The sequence below is a fragment of the Coregonus lavaretus genome (assembly GCF_964263955.1).
Source record: "Coregonus lavaretus genome assembly, chromosome: 13".
In the NCBI taxonomy this organism is placed as follows: domain Eukaryota; kingdom Metazoa; phylum Chordata; class Actinopteri; order Salmoniformes; family Salmonidae; genus Coregonus; species Coregonus lavaretus.
Window position 1 is genome coordinate 20,165,612 of NC_140000.1, and position 16,598 is coordinate 20,182,209.

The 16,598-nt window shown below is 43.3% G+C and overlaps 2 protein-coding genes across 5 annotated transcripts in view; both read left to right on the forward strand.

Annotated features, from left to right (window-relative positions):
- Positions 1–1,348, forward strand: part of LOC311140645 (atrial natriuretic peptide receptor 1-like) — a 45,999-nt gene extending 44,651 nt beyond the window's left edge. Inside the window, exons 19-22 of the mRNA XM_084175790.1 lie at positions 57–125; positions 253–427; positions 523–621; positions 759–1,348. Of these exons, the coding sequence (XP_084031916.1) occupies positions 57–125; positions 253–427; positions 523–621; positions 759–916 (501 nt within the window). The 3' untranslated portion in view covers positions 917–1,348. The remainder of the gene's footprint in view (positions 1–56; positions 126–252; positions 428–522; positions 622–758) is intronic.
- Positions 1,349–7,714: 6,366 nt separating this feature from the next.
- On the forward strand, positions 7,715–14,062 carry LOC311140851 (atrial natriuretic peptide receptor 1-like). Of its 4 annotated transcripts, XM_084176120.1 has the most exons (16): positions 7,721–7,794; positions 8,325–8,581; positions 8,842–8,934; positions 9,858–10,087; positions 10,198–10,272; positions 10,419–10,469; positions 10,563–10,613; positions 10,770–10,868; positions 10,974–11,027; positions 11,808–11,976; positions 12,271–12,417; positions 12,519–12,642; positions 12,771–12,839; positions 12,967–13,141; positions 13,237–13,335; positions 13,473–14,062. In XM_084176120.1, exons 9-16 carry the CDS (start codon positions 11,015–11,017, stop codon positions 13,628–13,630), a joined length of 954 nt encoding a protein of 317 aa, XP_084032246.1. In that variant the 5' UTR covers positions 7,721–7,794; positions 8,325–8,581; positions 8,842–8,934; positions 9,858–10,087; positions 10,198–10,272; positions 10,419–10,469; positions 10,563–10,613; positions 10,770–10,868; positions 10,974–11,014; the 3' UTR covers positions 13,631–14,062. The 4 variants fall into 4 exon arrangements, with proteins under 4 accessions (XP_084032245.1, XP_084032246.1, XP_084032244.1 ...); XM_084176118.1 differs by lacking the exon at positions 10,974–11,027 and having other exon boundaries at positions 7,724–7,794; positions 10,770–10,894; XM_084176119.1 differs by lacking the exons at positions 11,808–11,976; positions 12,271–12,417; positions 12,519–12,642; ... (2 more) ...; positions 13,237–13,335; positions 13,473–14,062 and having other exon boundaries at positions 7,715–7,794; positions 10,974–11,198.
- Positions 14,063–16,598: the final 2,536 nt, after the last annotated feature.

Consider the following 16,598-nt stretch of genomic DNA (forward strand, 5'->3'; position numbering starts at 1 on the left):
GCCATAGTCAAACCCAACAATTCCCATTCTGCTCTAAAGTTGTTTTGCCCCTTTAGGTTGTGACCCTGCTCAATGACCTCTACACCTGTTTCGATGCCATCATTGACAACTTTGATGTTTACAAGGTAACATTATATTTCTCATCAATGTGCAGATGAAGGAAAGGATAAGAGGAGAGGAAGCCTCTATTGAGATGCTCCATTAGGACACACACTGACCTCCCTGCCCCTGCTGTCTCTGTGGCGCCCCCAGGTGGAGACCATCGGCGATGCCTACATGGTGGTGTCCGGCCTGCCAGTGAGGAACGGGAAGCTACACGGCCGAGAGATCGCCCGCATGGCCCTGGCTCTGCTCAATGCTGTACGCACCTTTAAAATACGCCACCGGCCTGACCAGCAGCTCAAACTGCGTATCGGCATCCACAGCGGTGAGCGGCACGCGATGGTCACATACTAACAGACACAGTGATGATATACCAATTTCAGTTGTGTGATTGACCAATTCACTCCACTCTATATTCAGGCCCGGTGTGTGCAGGAGTGGTGGGGCTGAAGATGCCACGGTACTGTCTGTTTGGAGACACAGTCAACACCTCTTCACGACTGGAGTCCAATGGAGAAGGTAAGCCGCCGAGTAGTCATACAACATGTGGGTTTTAAATCAGGGATTCAAGTTCCACAGTCCCGCTGGTTTTTATATCTCTGTGATAGTTAATTGATTGATGAATGATTGCTCCCCTCACCTTCTCTCCCTCACAGCGCTGAAGATCCATGTGTCTGCGGCCACGCGTGACGTCCTGCAGGAGTTCAACTGCTTCCAGCTGGAGCTGAGAGGAGACGTGGAGATGAAGGGGAAGGGGAAAATGACCACCTACTGGCTACTGGGAGAGAGCAAGAGCAACGAGTCAACGAGCTAAGGGGACGAGCCAAGGGAAGGAGGGCAGGAGGCCAGGAAACCATCAGTCAGGAGGATAGGGATGAAGGTCATGAATGAAGAAGTGGTAGAGGCAAACGTCAGCAAATAATGGGAACCACTGATTGAAGTTCTGGAGCAAGTGAACAAATGAAGAGGCCTGGTGAATGAATGAGGTGGGGAGGGGGGAGGAAGATGAGGAAGAGGACAAGGAAGGAGGAGAAGGAGGATGTGGAGAACTTTCTTCACTTTATCCCTCCTGCACTCGAACATCTAGATTCTAAGGACATATAGAAAGCTACATGCTCTGAGAGTGTGTGTGTGATGTTCTGTGTATAAGTTTGTCCAGTTTTATTTCGATGTTGGAGGTTTTGGATGCAACACTGATGGTATTTTAGATCGGATGAAAATAAATTGGTTCACAAACAAACCTTTACAGGAGGTTGTGGATATTGCTACCTGATGGTCACATTATGTAACTGTTTTTTGAATATTTTATGAGTACACTGGGCACAGACGTCAGTTCAACGTCTAGTTATGATTTAAATGTGGTTGAGTTGTCAACTAATGTGAATTCAACGTGAAGTCAGCAACAAATGTCACTGTGTCATTGGATTTAGGTTAAGAGTTGGGTGAAAAAAATACGAAATGCCCTTACATTGATTACTTTTTGCAAATCCAATCAGTTTTCCACGTTGATTCAACATCAACACATACATTTTTGGGGTTGAAATGACATGGAAATTACGTTCAAACTGCTGTTGGCCAGTGGGATTAATCATTTGATTAATTTCCATGGTAGTGTTTGTGATCATGTATCCCCAGATCCCAACCACAATAACTGAGCCTACTCTGGAGTTGAAATGACTTGTGTTATATGTGTGTGTGTGTTTCTAATGTCTCATATCAGTGTATATGATTTGTCTGTTTACAGTCATATCAGTCTTATTATTTTGTACAATACAGATGTTGTTTATTTCTCAATAGATTACTTTTCTATTGCCTAAAGGGCAATTCACAGAAATGCACTTAACAAACATCCTCTTACTCTGGTGAAATAAAGTCAAGCATCCCACTTCTTTGGCACCATATACAATTTCATTATTCTCATGTACAATTGCCTATGAATCTGTGTAATATGATTCAGTGTTATGCATTATTGTTGTTAGTGAAACATACAGCTGAGCTTACATCATACACATTGAAAGTGGCATGACTTTGATCAGGACAGGTAACTGCCAAAATAATGGAAACACTTGAGTAAATGATGGATACGAATTATATTGATAGCAGGTGCTTCCACACAGGTGTGGTTCGTTAATTAAGCAATTAACATTCCATCATGCTTAGGGTCATGTATACAAATGCTGGGCAGGCCATTATTTTGCTACCATGGCTATGCCCCCCATAGGATGACAATGCCCCCATCCACAGGGCACGAGTGGTCACTGAATGGTTTGATGAGCATGAAAACGATGTAAACCATATGCCATGGTCGTCTCAGTGACCAGATCTTGACCCAATTGAATACTTATGGGATATTCTTGAGCGTTTTCCACCACTATCAACAAAACACCAAATAATGTAATTTCTCGTGGAAGAATGATGTCGCATCCCTCCAAAAGAGTTCAGGACACTTGTAGAATTTATGCTAAGGTAAATTGAAGCTGTTCTGGCTCAACACCCTATTAAGAGACTTTATGTTGGTGTTTCCTTTATTTTGTCAGTTACCTGTATTGAACAGTAATTGAAGACTGGTAACTGTTTTCTGCTGGAAAGACAGGCTCTTGACAGAGGCAAGCTTTATGAAAATTGTGGATGGACAGCTGGACACACAGGCTCCTGATTTCCTCAATGGATTTGTCTGAACTGCTACTCTGAAAACACCCCTGGAATAAAATGAAGAGGTCATCAGGAAACTCTTAGAAATGGTACACACTGAGAACCTCTATAACTTTGCAATAACAAACCGTGTCGAAAGGACTAAATGAATTATGGGGTAGATGTGTATAAAGTGCCATATTTTGGTTTAGTGTTCACAGTAAGCTTTGAGTTTGAGATTAATGGAGAATGGTATTGTTTTTTTTTGCGTATCAAGCCAGCAGTGTTCATCTGTTGAACAGATCAATAATGTCTGTAAGACCTCATATATCAGCCTGTTGACATGTATTTTCTCCTCGTGTTTTTCGGTTTGAATCAGTAAATATGGTATATGTGTATTAGTGGCTGTTTTAGTTCTGTGTGTCCCTATCAGTGGTAGCGTGTATGTAAGTGTATTCACTATTCAGAGCGTGTGTGAGAGGAGGGTAAAAAAATCAGCCACCTTTACAAGTCTTTAACAGGTATGTTTTCTCCACCAAACTCTTACATCACTTACCGAATGTCATTTAAACTATATCTGATCCCCACTTTCACTATCAATTATCTTTAGATTACTTAATTAAACCCTCCTCTAATCCAGGGCAGCCTAGACAAAATGAGCAATACTGTAGTTTAGCGTTCTTTCTCCCTGTCTCTCTCCCTCTATTCTCTTTCTCAGTCAATCATCTCGGACTGACTAATCTCTCTCCCCAAGGATCAAATGTAACCCTTTCCTTTAGATCATAGCCCAAAGGTGGATATTAGGATAAGCCTTAAACTGTAACCTGTCATCCATCATAAGGTAATGTAGTCGTTATCTAATGAGACTTGAAGCCTGTGAAGTATGTGTTTGATCTCTGTAACATCAAGTGCTTGAGTGAAGTAGAAAATGTATATAACTGTTTCTATTGTAGCTTTGAAATACAGTACTAAACATTATTTTACTCGATTTCATTGAGCTTGCTTGTTGTTTGACTCATTTCAACTGTCATATTTATTGGGGTAAAAACTCAAATAGACCATGTAAAAATATATATATTGTTAATGCATTCATTTCTTCAAGTCAAGAGCATGGGTAAGTTTGCACAGAAGGAAAAGAGGCCATATAGTAGGACAGTATACTGAACAGTGTGTTCAAATGTTTGTGAAATGTATCTGGGAACCCTGGACAATGTTGTGGATTGAAAGAACAGCATTATTATTTATTTTGACTGTAATATCTCATATGGCACATCATGGGCGACTTTTAAAAACGAATTTCCTGCAATTCTACAAAGTTTGACATGACTTACTATGCCTCTCTTGAGGGGTATATGGAGGGGTGTTTTGAAAACACAGTATAAGTGGAAGCCTCATACCCAAATAATACTCATACCCAAATAATGTTGTTGACTCCTATACTTGTATTTGTGGCCAAAGCATACATCTGAGAAGAAAAAAAACACTTCAAAAACCCACCTCAAACTTATATCTCAAACAGACTGTTTCCTAAATACTTGCTATTTCCCCCTGAGGAGGATGAGTTGGCCAATCAGTGGTCTATTGGCATGAATAATTTTAATGACCGGTATATGCCCACACGAGGACGACGAATCGACCTGTTCTGATATTGGGGGCATCCCCGGTGGCAATTTCGCTTATGTGGCACATCAACAGTCTGACGCCTGGATCCCTGTCCCCACAATGTTGTCGCTCTGCACAAATGGAGCGTCTCTTTTCGCCGACCGCTGACTGCGGTACATTGTCCGAACTGAAGCCAGGCGCTTCTTGAATAGTCGCTTTATTTGTCTATTCCACCGGGAACCCAGTGGCAGAGATCCGGGATGATCAGTGTCCAGACAGAGATGCGCAGAATGTGGATCGTTCTCCGACTGACTTGAGGCGAAACGGTGAGTTGACGCCGCGTTGTACGAAAAGGAGTGCGCTATCCTCCTTGCGCCAGGGATGTTAAAAAAATCTGATAGAGGGCTTTGGGTCTGAGTTTTAGTCGACGAGGGTGTGCTGGCCCATTGTGTCCCGTTGATCATGCAAGGCTGTGTCAAGTCATCTTTGAAAAATAATGACTCCCTTCTTCGGACGCAGGGGCTTTCGCCCAGAGTGAGGAAGCCATATGGCGTTGTGATTTTGGGTAAATGCGGAAGAGACATTGCCGCCCGTGTCGTTGGATCCACCAAATCTTCTCTTACCATGTATTGATGCTCCGGGATAGGACCGTCGTGATTCAGTGCTCGACAGAAGACAGATGTGGAGCGCGGCAACAGTGGAATTGTATAGCGACGTGGGTAGACCAGCGCGCATCCTTTCCGGTCCCTAGGAGTTTGCAGACATCGTGCGTGGCGCGCCTGTCCCAGGGGCGGAATGGTAAACTTTGGGATGCGGTCAGGTGTCATCACCATGTCCTTTAAATATATATGTTTTGTCTTTGCAGCCGTCTGGGTCGGTTGGAGTCGCAGTTGCGTTGACATTTCCGATTTTTCTGAATGGGATCCGATTACTTTTACGCACATCAACTTTTATGCACATCCACTTTTACGCACATTCAGACGGCGTTAACGAAGCCAGTAGACCTCACTGTTGGCCTGCTGTAGCTTATCGTTTGGAGAAGAGAATGCCACTGTTTTACACTTGCTAATCTTTTTCTGTTGATTTAGTGTAAGACTTGAGGACCATATTCGACTGCAGACTAGACAAGGAATGAAGGAGTGTCCAATTTCTCGGAGATATGCTTCTGAAGTGACAGATAAAGCAGTGCCCATATATTTAAATTACAGGTATATCACATGCCTCAATGGTTCCCATGAACTATCACCTACTTCCTGACGTCAATAAACGGTGTCTTTTTCAGTCAGTCAACATCTGAACTGACCCCTCCCACGGGGTTGTCTAACATATGCCCTTGCCATACTGAAGTTAACTTTATAAGCACCCCTGTGCATTCAAATCATCAATGACACTGTCATAAACCATTATTTTATAAGTGCTAAAAGATTACGAAAACGTTCAACCATTAATCGTGTTGATTAATGGTTTATAGAGCACAAACAAAACCTAACTAGGTGGTCCTCTGTAGCTCAATTGGTAGAGCATGGCGCTTGTAACGCCAGGGTAGTGGGTTCAATCCCCGACACCACCCATACGTAGAAAAAAAGTATGCACACATGACTGTAAGTCTGCTAAATGGCATATTATTATTATATCAAGCATTGAAGATTTTATCAGCAGTATAGCTCTAGGATGGTTACATTACTACATTACATGTCCAATGGGCAGCTCTCTCTGGCTGTTGTTGCTAAGAATAGTGAATCAAAACTGATGACTGTTATGTCAAGTTTTTGTTACCAACTTTATTTGTTGCAATCTTCAAGTTAAGAACTATTCTTGCGTGCATATGTGTGATCGGCTATGTGGCTGGGTGCAAATACATATGAGTAAATATCAATGACTCTCAACTTCTTCTGGCTGGGAGGGATATTGAAGAAGCTTTTGGATGAGTTGAGTTCTACTCGTTCCAGCTGGCTGTCTGCTCTTTTCGGTCCCCTTCCAGATGCCTCTAAGGTACATGTTCTTTCTCCTTCCATCTGGCTGGCTGTTCTCTTTTGCCCCTTGTTGCTAGCCGCCTTATCTGATGTACGGACACTCTGGCTGGCTGTTGTCTTCAGTCCACTGCTGCCATGGGCGGGTTTTGTCCCCTGTCGCAACTTGATGAGCTTGAGGATCCATTTAGGCCTCTGCAGCTGGCTCCATTTCTTTTCCATCTCCTTTCTTTTCATTTCTTTCTTTTTGATATCTTCCAATCTTTTAATTTCTTTATTTTTTATGTTGTTCAGCTGCTTCTCTGTCAAGGGGCAGCCAATCTTCCTCAGGATCATCCTGATTTCATTGGGGTTACTGGGGTCAACAAGCAGGATGGACTCATATAGGACTTTAGCCTTTTGGGGCTTTCGGGGGTGGTACAGGTCAGCAGTAGCGCTGTGAGTGGCTTTTCCCTTTGAGCCAAAAGATGGAGGTGTGGCTTCGCTGTTACCCCTGGAGACCAGAAACTTGACCTCTAGGCCTCTGTCACTTTGGAGCCTGGGGTTCCCTGACTTGTATGCTATGGATATCTGTAAATTGGAGAGAGCATATTCTGAGTTTACAAACAAGTTGAATTGACACTAAATACATTAATATCTTGATTTGGAAGGCTGAGGGTGAACTTTGACCAGTACTGAACATTATAAAGCACTTTTTTAGAATGGCTTTAACAGGCAAAACCAGTCCACTTTGACTAACATTTTAGGATAAAAGTAGCTTAAACGTGTTTATTGTAAAGAATACAATACTAATACTCACAGTTTCCATTTCAGGCATTCATATGTAGAAAATTTAATTTTTAAAAAAGCTTTCAATGGAAGTTTGCTGATAAAAGCAGTTATTTTAAGTTTCATCCGTAGCTATGTTTATTCTATATTCATATACTTTGTTGGTGCTTCTCCAAGGATTCTGGAACGATGCATCATAATCGAGGTGCGCATAGATAGATTTTTGGAGCATCCATTCCTAGTAGCTCGCAGCTTTACTGTCATATGGTTGGTTTCAGATATCAAGGTGCAAGATTATCCAGATCCCTCCAAATAAATAACATAAATAGAGTAATGTTTTGGGGTATTTTTTTTCTTCTTCTTTTTTTTAACAAACAACCACGACAAATAATCTAATAAATAATCTAAGTGCGTGTGTGTGCATGTGCGCAATTGTTAATGTTTCCTCCATCCATAAAAACCACAACTGTAAGAAAACAACTTGAAAGATGTGTGTGGTTAATAACACAAACATTTACTGTAGGATGCTGAACCAACGTGAACTGAATGGCATACCACAACCATTTCACTGCCGATAGCAGGCCTACGGTACTTGAGGTAGGATCTGTAACGCTATTGGAAAATTAACTGGGGATGGATTCATGTGTGACACGCGGGAAAGGGCGCTGTAAAGATTTGCTTAGCTCGCTAGCTTCTCATGGCACGAAATGCCGATTTGCGGGTAAGTGATACCAATAAAGTTACTACATTGGAAAGGTCAATGTACTGACATCCTAGAAAAGTCGGGCGTCCAGTTTCGAGACACACAAGGTTACTTGTTCACAAATATAAGTCGTTAGATAGCAAGCTAATAACAACAACACAAGCTAACTAACGTTACCAAACATCTACATCAGGGTCATTAGCGTGACTTGTATCATAAGATTATTTTAGCTACTAAGAAATGTTTTATATATCTGTGTTGACTTGGTTGTGCTTTTTATACTCTAACCTCAGCGCAACCGAGAAAGTGGCACAACTAGCCTGCTAACTTGGCTAGCTAATAACAGCTAACTAGATAGTAGCTTGGATTTGCACACAAATGAGACACAGCTAGCTGTCTTACTCGGCTATATTAATTTTGTCTCGCTAGTAACTACTGCAAATGTTTCATCCTATTGTCTTATTCTATAACAAAGTACATTTTACAGTCTGCTAACGTTAGACCCCCTCATGTAACTGTAACGTTAAGCTGTTGTGGTGTTCTTTCAGGCCTCGAAGCATGAAAGGCCAGAAACGCAAATCGAGCACCCCAGAACCACGGCCCATGCGTTCTAAAGCCTTAAAGAGGGATGAGACAACTTGTGCCCCCCAGATCTCCAATGGTGGTCCACTCTGCACTCTCTCTGTTAACAGACATATCTCCATACCCACCCCAGCTAAGGGAAAGGGCTCTGGGATGACGGTCCCAGATGGGCTGTCACCAAGGAGGAACTCTCCCAGGTTCAAGCAGAAGCCTGTTGCTTCAGGTATGGAGGGATGAGAAAGGGAAGGGGGAATGGAGAACTAGAGGAAGGAATGACAAGTAACACATAGTGTGTGTTGCGGAGATATGAAGGGATGTGGGAGTTTGTGTGCAGGGGAATTTCATTGGTTTTACATGCTTCGGTGGTGGGAATGTGATCAACTCCTATCTCATGGAGTATTCATCAGTCTGAATACCTGTACTTGGCTGGTTGGTGGGGAATTTCTCATTGTTAAATCTTTGTTTGTTTTGTGTCTGCTGCAGGTCAGCTTATGAATGGGGAGGATTGTCAGCGATCTCCCAGCCCCTTCGAGGCAGAGGAAGAGGACACAGGACTGGGCCTGGTAATCACCTTAGGTGAGCTTCTCAACTCTGCTTCTTGTGACACGCCAAATAGACAAGACCAATTTCCAAAAACAACCCCCCCCCCAAACATTTTATTTTGAATAGTAGAATACACATGTTGCCCTTTCGAAATTTGGTTGTGCATCAGCAGTATTTCTCTTGTTATGTCAGTCACTGACAGTCCCTCAATTAGCCCATGTCAGCAAAACATTTTTTGACTGGTAAGTTATTCTAGCCAGCTATCTAAACTTGTAGTAATCATGGGCCTCCTGTAGCTCAGTTGGTAGAGCATGGCACTACGGGGGAGGGGCAGTATGAAAAAAAAAATATATATATATGCACTCTGGATAAGAGCGTCTGCTAAATGACAAAAATGTAATGGTCAAATTAACAACCTGGGGAAATTGCAGGAAATTAGCTATAAAACTGCAAATTGTTCTCTGCCCCATGGCATTTTTTAAAAAATTGCATGAAATGAGTTATTAAATTGCTCAATCTTCTCTCCGCCCCATGACAAAATATGTAGAATTGCAGCAAACTTGCTTTCAAACCCCTTGGCAAAATGCTTTCACACCCCTTGGCAAAATGTGTGGAATTGCAGGAAATTAGCTCTCTCCGCTGTCAAGTGGGGGGCCGCTAAAATGTTTTGCTCCCAACAAAATGTCACTTAGTGTCCCCAAAAGGCTAGGGCCTGCTCTGACTGCATGTGTGGGTATGGATGTTGGTACGCAGACCCGCGAGCCACTGCAGCCCCTCATGAGGAGTTCAGATTTTTTTGTGGCCCCCACCCCCATCAAAGTTGCTCATCCCTGCTCTATAGGAAGTGGACATACCCACCATTTTGGAAACACTGAATCAGATTTGTAGTGTATGAGAATTGGATTTCATGTTTCTGTTTTGATGTGCACAAATTCATTACTTACTTCTGTCTGAAGATGGAGAGTATTGTGGGGGCCAGAGGCTGATGACGAGGAAGAGCAGCTCAAAAATGAAGAGCGCTTTAGACAATGGGCAGGATGAGGGACACTCTGTGGCTGGAAAAAGGTCGTCGGAAGATTCATCCAGTGACAGCGAGGAGGATGAGTTTGAGCAGCTGGATATGGATCTGGAGAGGAAGTCACACCAACACAACTTGACCTCGGTCAATGTCCGGACCATCCTCCACGTGAGTTAGCTTGAGTCTCAATCCAGGCAAAAGAGGGGTTAATGCTAACTGCCAAGTACTAATGTTAGTGTTGAAAATGTTTGACTGACACTTGTGAATGTTGCCCTCAGGAGGTGATAACCAACGAGCATGTAGTGGCCATGATGAAAGCAGCCATCCAGGAGACGCAGGACCTACCCCTATTTGTGAGTGTCAACTTACAGCAAGTAATACTGACAGTACAACTCAGAAATTGGTTGCTAATATCACTTGGGAGTTGCATGTTTTAAATAATTTCTCTCTCCTCTTCCTGAATTCAATGTTGTTTTTATCTTCTATTTGCTTCCCTCAGGAGCCCAAGATGACCCGCTCCAGACTGAAGGAGGTGGTAGAAAAGGGGGTGGTGAGTGTCCAGTAACACAACTTGCAGCAACCTTTTAATATTTTTTCCTGGGTGCATCTCAATAGTCTAAAGTGGCTTCCTCTTCTCTTGCAGGGCATCCCCACCTGGAATATTTCTCCTATCAAAAGGGCCCTTGAAGTGAAGGTATGTCCCTGTCACACATAGCGCTAGTGTCATGTCAAATATTTTCTGTGAGCAAAGTCCTTTATTACTCCTCACTATTGTGTGTAGTCTCTGTTGCTTTGTCTATCTCTGTTTCGCTCTTTCCCACTTTCATCTCACGCCCTACTTTCTCCCCAGCCCCCCCAGTTTGTTGACATCCCTCTGGAGGAGGAGGAGGACTCCTCTGATGAAGAGTACTGCCCCGATGAGGATGAGGAGGATGAGACTGCAGAGGAGGTGTGGAAAAGCTCCATCTCTGCTCCGTTAGTCAATTCATTTTTGTTCCATCAAAAGTGTGTGCTATATGACTAAGATGTCATGCCTGTGACTTTGTTGTTTCAGACGTTTTGGAGCGACGTGGACAGCACAGCCTCGTCCCCACGATGTGCCCGAGGGGTGTGTGTGTGTGTGCGTGCGTGTGTGTGTGTGTGCGTGCATGTGCTTGCATGCTTAATTTTTTTCTGAGTGAGGGCAGAAATAGGGGAAGAGGGTGAGAAATTATAAAAGTGTGAACGAGAGGATAGAATAAATTGGGAGGGAGAGATAATGGAAAGATTGTGAAAGCATAGATATGAACACAATGGAAAGGAAATTGGACTGGAATCTCTGAGAAGATGAAAGCGGAAGGAATGACACTAGATAGAAAATATGACATTTCACCATCTATAGGAATGCTTTATACACTGAAAATATTAAGAACTCCTTCCTAATATTGAGCCTCAATTCGTCGGGGCATGGACTCTACAAGGCGTCGAAAGCGTTCCACAGGGATGCTAGCCCATCTTGACTCCAATGCTTCCCACAGTTGTTTCAAGTTAGCTGGATGTCCTTTGAGTGGTGGACCATTCTTGATACACACGGGAAACTGTTGAGCGTGAAAAACACAGCAGCGCTGCAGTTCTTGACACAAACCGGTGCTCCTTGCACCTACTACCATACCCTGTTCAAAGGCACTTAAATATTTTGTCTTGCCCATTCACCCTCTGAATGGCACGCATACACAATCCATGTCTCAATTGTCTCAAGGCTTAAAAATCCTTCTTTAACCTGTCTCCTCCCCTTCATCTACACTGATTTTGAAGTGGATTTAACAAGTGACATCAATACGGGATTCACCTGGTCAGTCTATGTCATGGAAAGAGCATAATGTTTTGTACACTCCCCTTCTTCCTCTAGAAATCATGGACCGGGTGGCTCTGGGTGAGTGGCCATGCCTGCGGCCTGCAGTCAACCCTCAGATCCACAGCCAGGAGCTGGGCCAACTCATGCAGCGCTGCTGGGCAGAGGAGCCCACCGAGAGGCCCGAGTTCAACCACATTAAACTGCTGCTGCGCAAACAGAACAGGTGGGTGTAGGGGGGTGGAAGTGGGGAGAGTGAGTGAGTGTTCGTTGATGTCATTAATGTCTGTGGGTCTCATTTTACATTTACCTTTTAGTCATTTAGCAGACGCTCTTATCCAGAGCGGCTTACAGTTAGTGAGTGCATACATTTTTCATACTGGCCCCCCGTGGGAATCGAACCCACAACTCTGGCGTTGCAAGCGCCATGCTCTACCAACTGAGCTACTCCAAAAAAAGAGTATGACTATATCTGTGTGTGTGCGTGTGTGTGCGTGTGCGTGTATGTGTGTGTGTGTAGGGAGTGCAGCACTAACATCCTGGATAACCTGCTGTCCCGTATGGAGCAGTATGCTAACAACCTGGAGGAGCTGGTGGAGGAGAGAACCCAGGCCTACCACGAGGAGAAACGCAAGGCTGAGGCTCTGCTCTACCAGATACTACCACAGTGAGTCAATGCTATACACAAACACACACACACACAGTAAGTCAATGCTATACACACACACAAACACACACAGTGCGTAATGTTACCGTCTGTACCTGCAGTTCAGTGGCGGAGCAGCTAAAGAGAGGGGAGACGGTGCAGGCCGAGGCCTTTGATTCAGTCACCATCTACTTCAGTGACATTGTGGGCTTCACAGCCATATCAGCTGAGAGCACACCAATGCAGGTGAGAGCACGAGCACATTGTGACACTACTCCCACAGTGTGACAAGTTACAAAGGTAGACCTTACAAGGGAGGCCATAGTCATACCCAACAATTCCCATTCTGCTCTAAAGTTGTTTTGCCCCTTTAGGTTGTGACCCTGCTCAATGACCTCTACACCTGTTTCGATGCCATCATTGACAACTTTGATGTTTACAAGGTAACATTATATTTCTCATCAATGTGCAGATGAAGGAAAGGATAAGAGGAGAGGAAGCCTCTATTGAGATGCTCCATTAGGACACACACTGACCTCCCTGCCCCTGCTGTCTCTGTGGCGCCCCCAGGTGGAGACCATCGGCGATGCCTACATGGTGGTGTCCGGCCTGCCAGTGAGGAACGGGAAGCTACACGGCCGAGAGATCGCCCGCATGGCCCTGGCTCTGCTCAATGCTGTACGCACCTTTAAAATACGCCACCGGCCTGACCAGCAGCTCAAACTGCGTATCGGCATCCACAGCGGTGAGCGGCACGCGATGGTCACATACTAACAGACACAGTGATGATATACCAATTTCAGTTGTGTGATTGACCAATTCACTCCACTCTATATTCAGGCCCGGTGTGTGCAGGAGTGGTGGGGCTGAAGATGCCACGGTACTGTCTGTTTGGAGACACAGTTAACACCTCTTCACGACTGGAGTCCAATGGAGAAGGTAAGCCGCCAAGTAGTCATACAACATGTGGGTTTTAAATCAGGGATTCAAGTTCCACAGTCCCGCTGGTTTTTATATCTCTGTGATAGTTAATTGATTGATGAATGATTGCTCCCCTCACGTTCTCTCCCTCACAGCGCTGAAGATCCATGTGTCTGCGGCCACGCGTGACGTCCTGCAGGAGTTCAACTGCTTCCAGCTGGAGCTGAGAGGAGACGTGGAGATGAAGGGGAAGGGGAAAATGACCACCTACTGGCTACTGGGAGAGAGCAAGAGCAACGAGTCAACGAGCTAAGGGGACGAGCCAAGGGAAGGAGGGCAGGAGGCCAGGAAACCATCAGTCAGGAGGATAGGGATGAAGGTCATAAATGAAGAAGTGGTAGAGGCAAACGTCAGCAAATAATGGGAACCACTGATTGAAGTTCTGGAGCAAGTGAACAAATGAAGAGGCCTGGTGAATGAATGAGGTGGGGAGGGGGGAGGAAGATGAGGAAGAGGACAAGGAAGGAGGAGAAGGAGGATGTGGAGAACTTTCTTCACTTTATCCCTCCTGCACTCGAACATCTAGATTCTAAGGACATATAGAAAGCTACATGCTCTGAGAGTGTGTGTGTGATGTTCTGTGTATAAGTTTGTCCAGTTTTATTTCGATGTTGGAGGTTTTGGATGCAACACTGATGGTATTTTAGATCGGATGAAAATAAATTGGTTCACAAACAAACCTTTACAGGAGGTTGTGGATATTGCTACCTGATGGTCACATTATGTAACTGTTTTTTAAATATTTTATGAGTACACTGGGCACAGACGTCAGTTCAACGTCTAGTTATGATTTAAATGTGGTTGAGTTGTCAACTAATGTGAATTCAACGTGAAGTCAGCAACAAATGTCACTGTGTCATTGGATTTAGGTTAAGAGTTGGGTGAAAAAAATACGAAATGCCCTTACATTGATTACTTTTTGCAAATCCAATCAGTTTTCCACATTGATTCAACATCAACACATACATTTTTGGGGTTGAAATGACATGGAAATTACGTTCAAACTGCTGTTGGCCAGTGGGATTAATCATTTGATTAATTTCCATGGTAGTGTTTGTGATCATGTATCCCCAGATCCCAACCACAATAACTGAGCCTACTCTGGAGTTGAAATGACTTGTGTTATATGTGTGTGTGTGTTTCTAATGTCTCATATCAGTGTATATGATTTGTCTGTTTACAGTCATATCAGTCTTATTATTTTGTACAATACAGATGTTGTTTATTTCTCAATAGATTACTTTTCTATTGCCTAAAGGGCAATTCACAGAAATGCACTTAACAAACATCCTCTTACTCTGGTGAAATAAAGTCAAGCATCCCACTTCTTTGGCACCATATACAATTTCATTATTCTCATGTACAATTGCCTATGAATCTGTGTAATATGATTCAGTGTTATGCATTATTGTTGTTAGTGAAACATACAGCTGAGCTTACATCATACACATTGAAAGTGGCATGACTTTGATCAGTACAGGTAACTGCCAAAATAATGGAAACACTTGAGTAAATGATGGATACGAATTATATTGATAGCAGGTGCTTCCACACAGGTGTGGTTCGTTAATTAAGCAATTAACATTCCATCATTCTTAGGGTCATGTATACAAATGCTGGGCAGGCCATTATTTTTGCTACCATGGCTATGCCCCCCATAGGATGACAATGCCCCCATCCACAGGGCACGAGTGGTCACTGAATGGTTTGATGAGCATGAAAACGATGTAAACCATATGCCATGGTCGTCTCAGTGACCAGATCTTGACCCAATTGAATACTTATGGGATATTCTTGAGCGTTTTCCACCACTATCAACAAAACACCAAATAATGTAATTTCTCGTGGAAGAATGATGTCGCATCCCTCCAAAAGAGTTCAGGACACTTGTAGAATTTATGCTAAGGTAAATTGAAGCTGTTCTGGCTCAACACCCTATTAACCCTCCCGTTGTCCTAGGGTCAAAATGACCCGCCACTGTGTTGAACCAACTTTATTTAATTTTTATATTTTTTGGATCATTTGTGAGAAGGAGGCAGTAATACTTTCTTTAAAGTCTCACTGCCTCCTTCTCACAAATGATCCCAAAAATATAAACATTTAATAAAGTTGGTTCAACACAGTGGCGGGTCATTTTGACCCTAGGACAACGGGAGGGTTAAGATACTTTATGTTGGTGTTTCCTTTATTTTGGCAGTTACCTGTATTGAACAGTAATTGAAGACTGGTAACTGTTTTCTGCTGGAAAGACAGGCTCTTGACAGAGGCAAGCTTTATGAAAATTGTGGATGGACAGCTGGACACACAGGCTCCTGATTTCCTCAATGCATTTGTCTGAACTGCTACTCTGAAAACACCCCTGGAATAAAATGAAGAGGTCACCAGGAAACTCTTAGAAATGGTACACACTGAGAACCTCTATAACTTTGCAATAACAAACCGTGTCGAAAGGACTAAATGAATTCTGGGGTAGATGTGTATAAAGTGCCATATTTTGGTTTAGTGTTCACAGTAAGCTTTGAGTTTGAGATTAATGGAGAATGGTATTGTTTTTTTGCGTATCAAGCCAGCAGTGTTCATCTGTTCAGAAGTGTTGAACAGATCAATAATGTCTGTAAGACCTCATATATCAGCCTGTCGACATGTATTTTCTCCTCGTGTTTTTCGGTTTGAATCAGTAAATATGGTATATGTGTATTAGTGGCTGTTTTAGTTCTGTGTGTCCCTATCAGTGGTAGCGTGTATGTAAGTGTATTCACTATTCAGAGCGTGTGTGAGAGGAGGGTAAAAAAAATCAGCCACCTTTACAAGTCTTTAACAGGTATGTTTTCTCCACCAAACTCTTACATCACTTACCGAATGTCATTTAAACTATATCTGATCCCCACTTTCACTATCAATTATCTTTAGATTACTTAATTAAACCCTCCTCTAATCCAGGGCAGCCTAGACAAAATGAGCAATACTGTAGTTTAGCGTTCTTTCTCCCTGTCTCTCTCCCTCTATTCTCTTTCTCAGTCAATCATCTCGGACTGACTAATCTCTCTCCCCAAGGATCAAATGTAACCCTTTCCTTTAGATCATAGCCCAAAGGTGGATATTAGGATAAGCCTTAAACTGTAACCTGTCATCCATCATAAGGTAATGTAGTCGTTATCTAATGAGACTTGAAGCCTGTGAAGTATGTGTTTGATCTCTGTAACATCAAGTGCTTGAGTGAA

Excerpts from the sequence above, each read along its gene's own strand:
- LOC311140851 (XM_084176118.1), top strand. The coding sequence starts at position 10,819 with ATGAAGAGTACTGCCCCGATGAGGATGAGGAGGATGAGACTGCAGAGG. Across the intron at positions 11,977-12,270 it reads CTGCTGCGCAAACAGAACAG|GGAGTGCAGCACTAACATCC; the intron begins GTGGGTGTAGGG and ends GTGTGTGTGTAG. Across the intron at positions 13,336-13,472 it reads ACTGGAGTCCAATGGAGAAG|CGCTGAAGATCCATGTGTCT; the intron begins GTAAGCCGCCAA and ends TCTCCCTCACAG.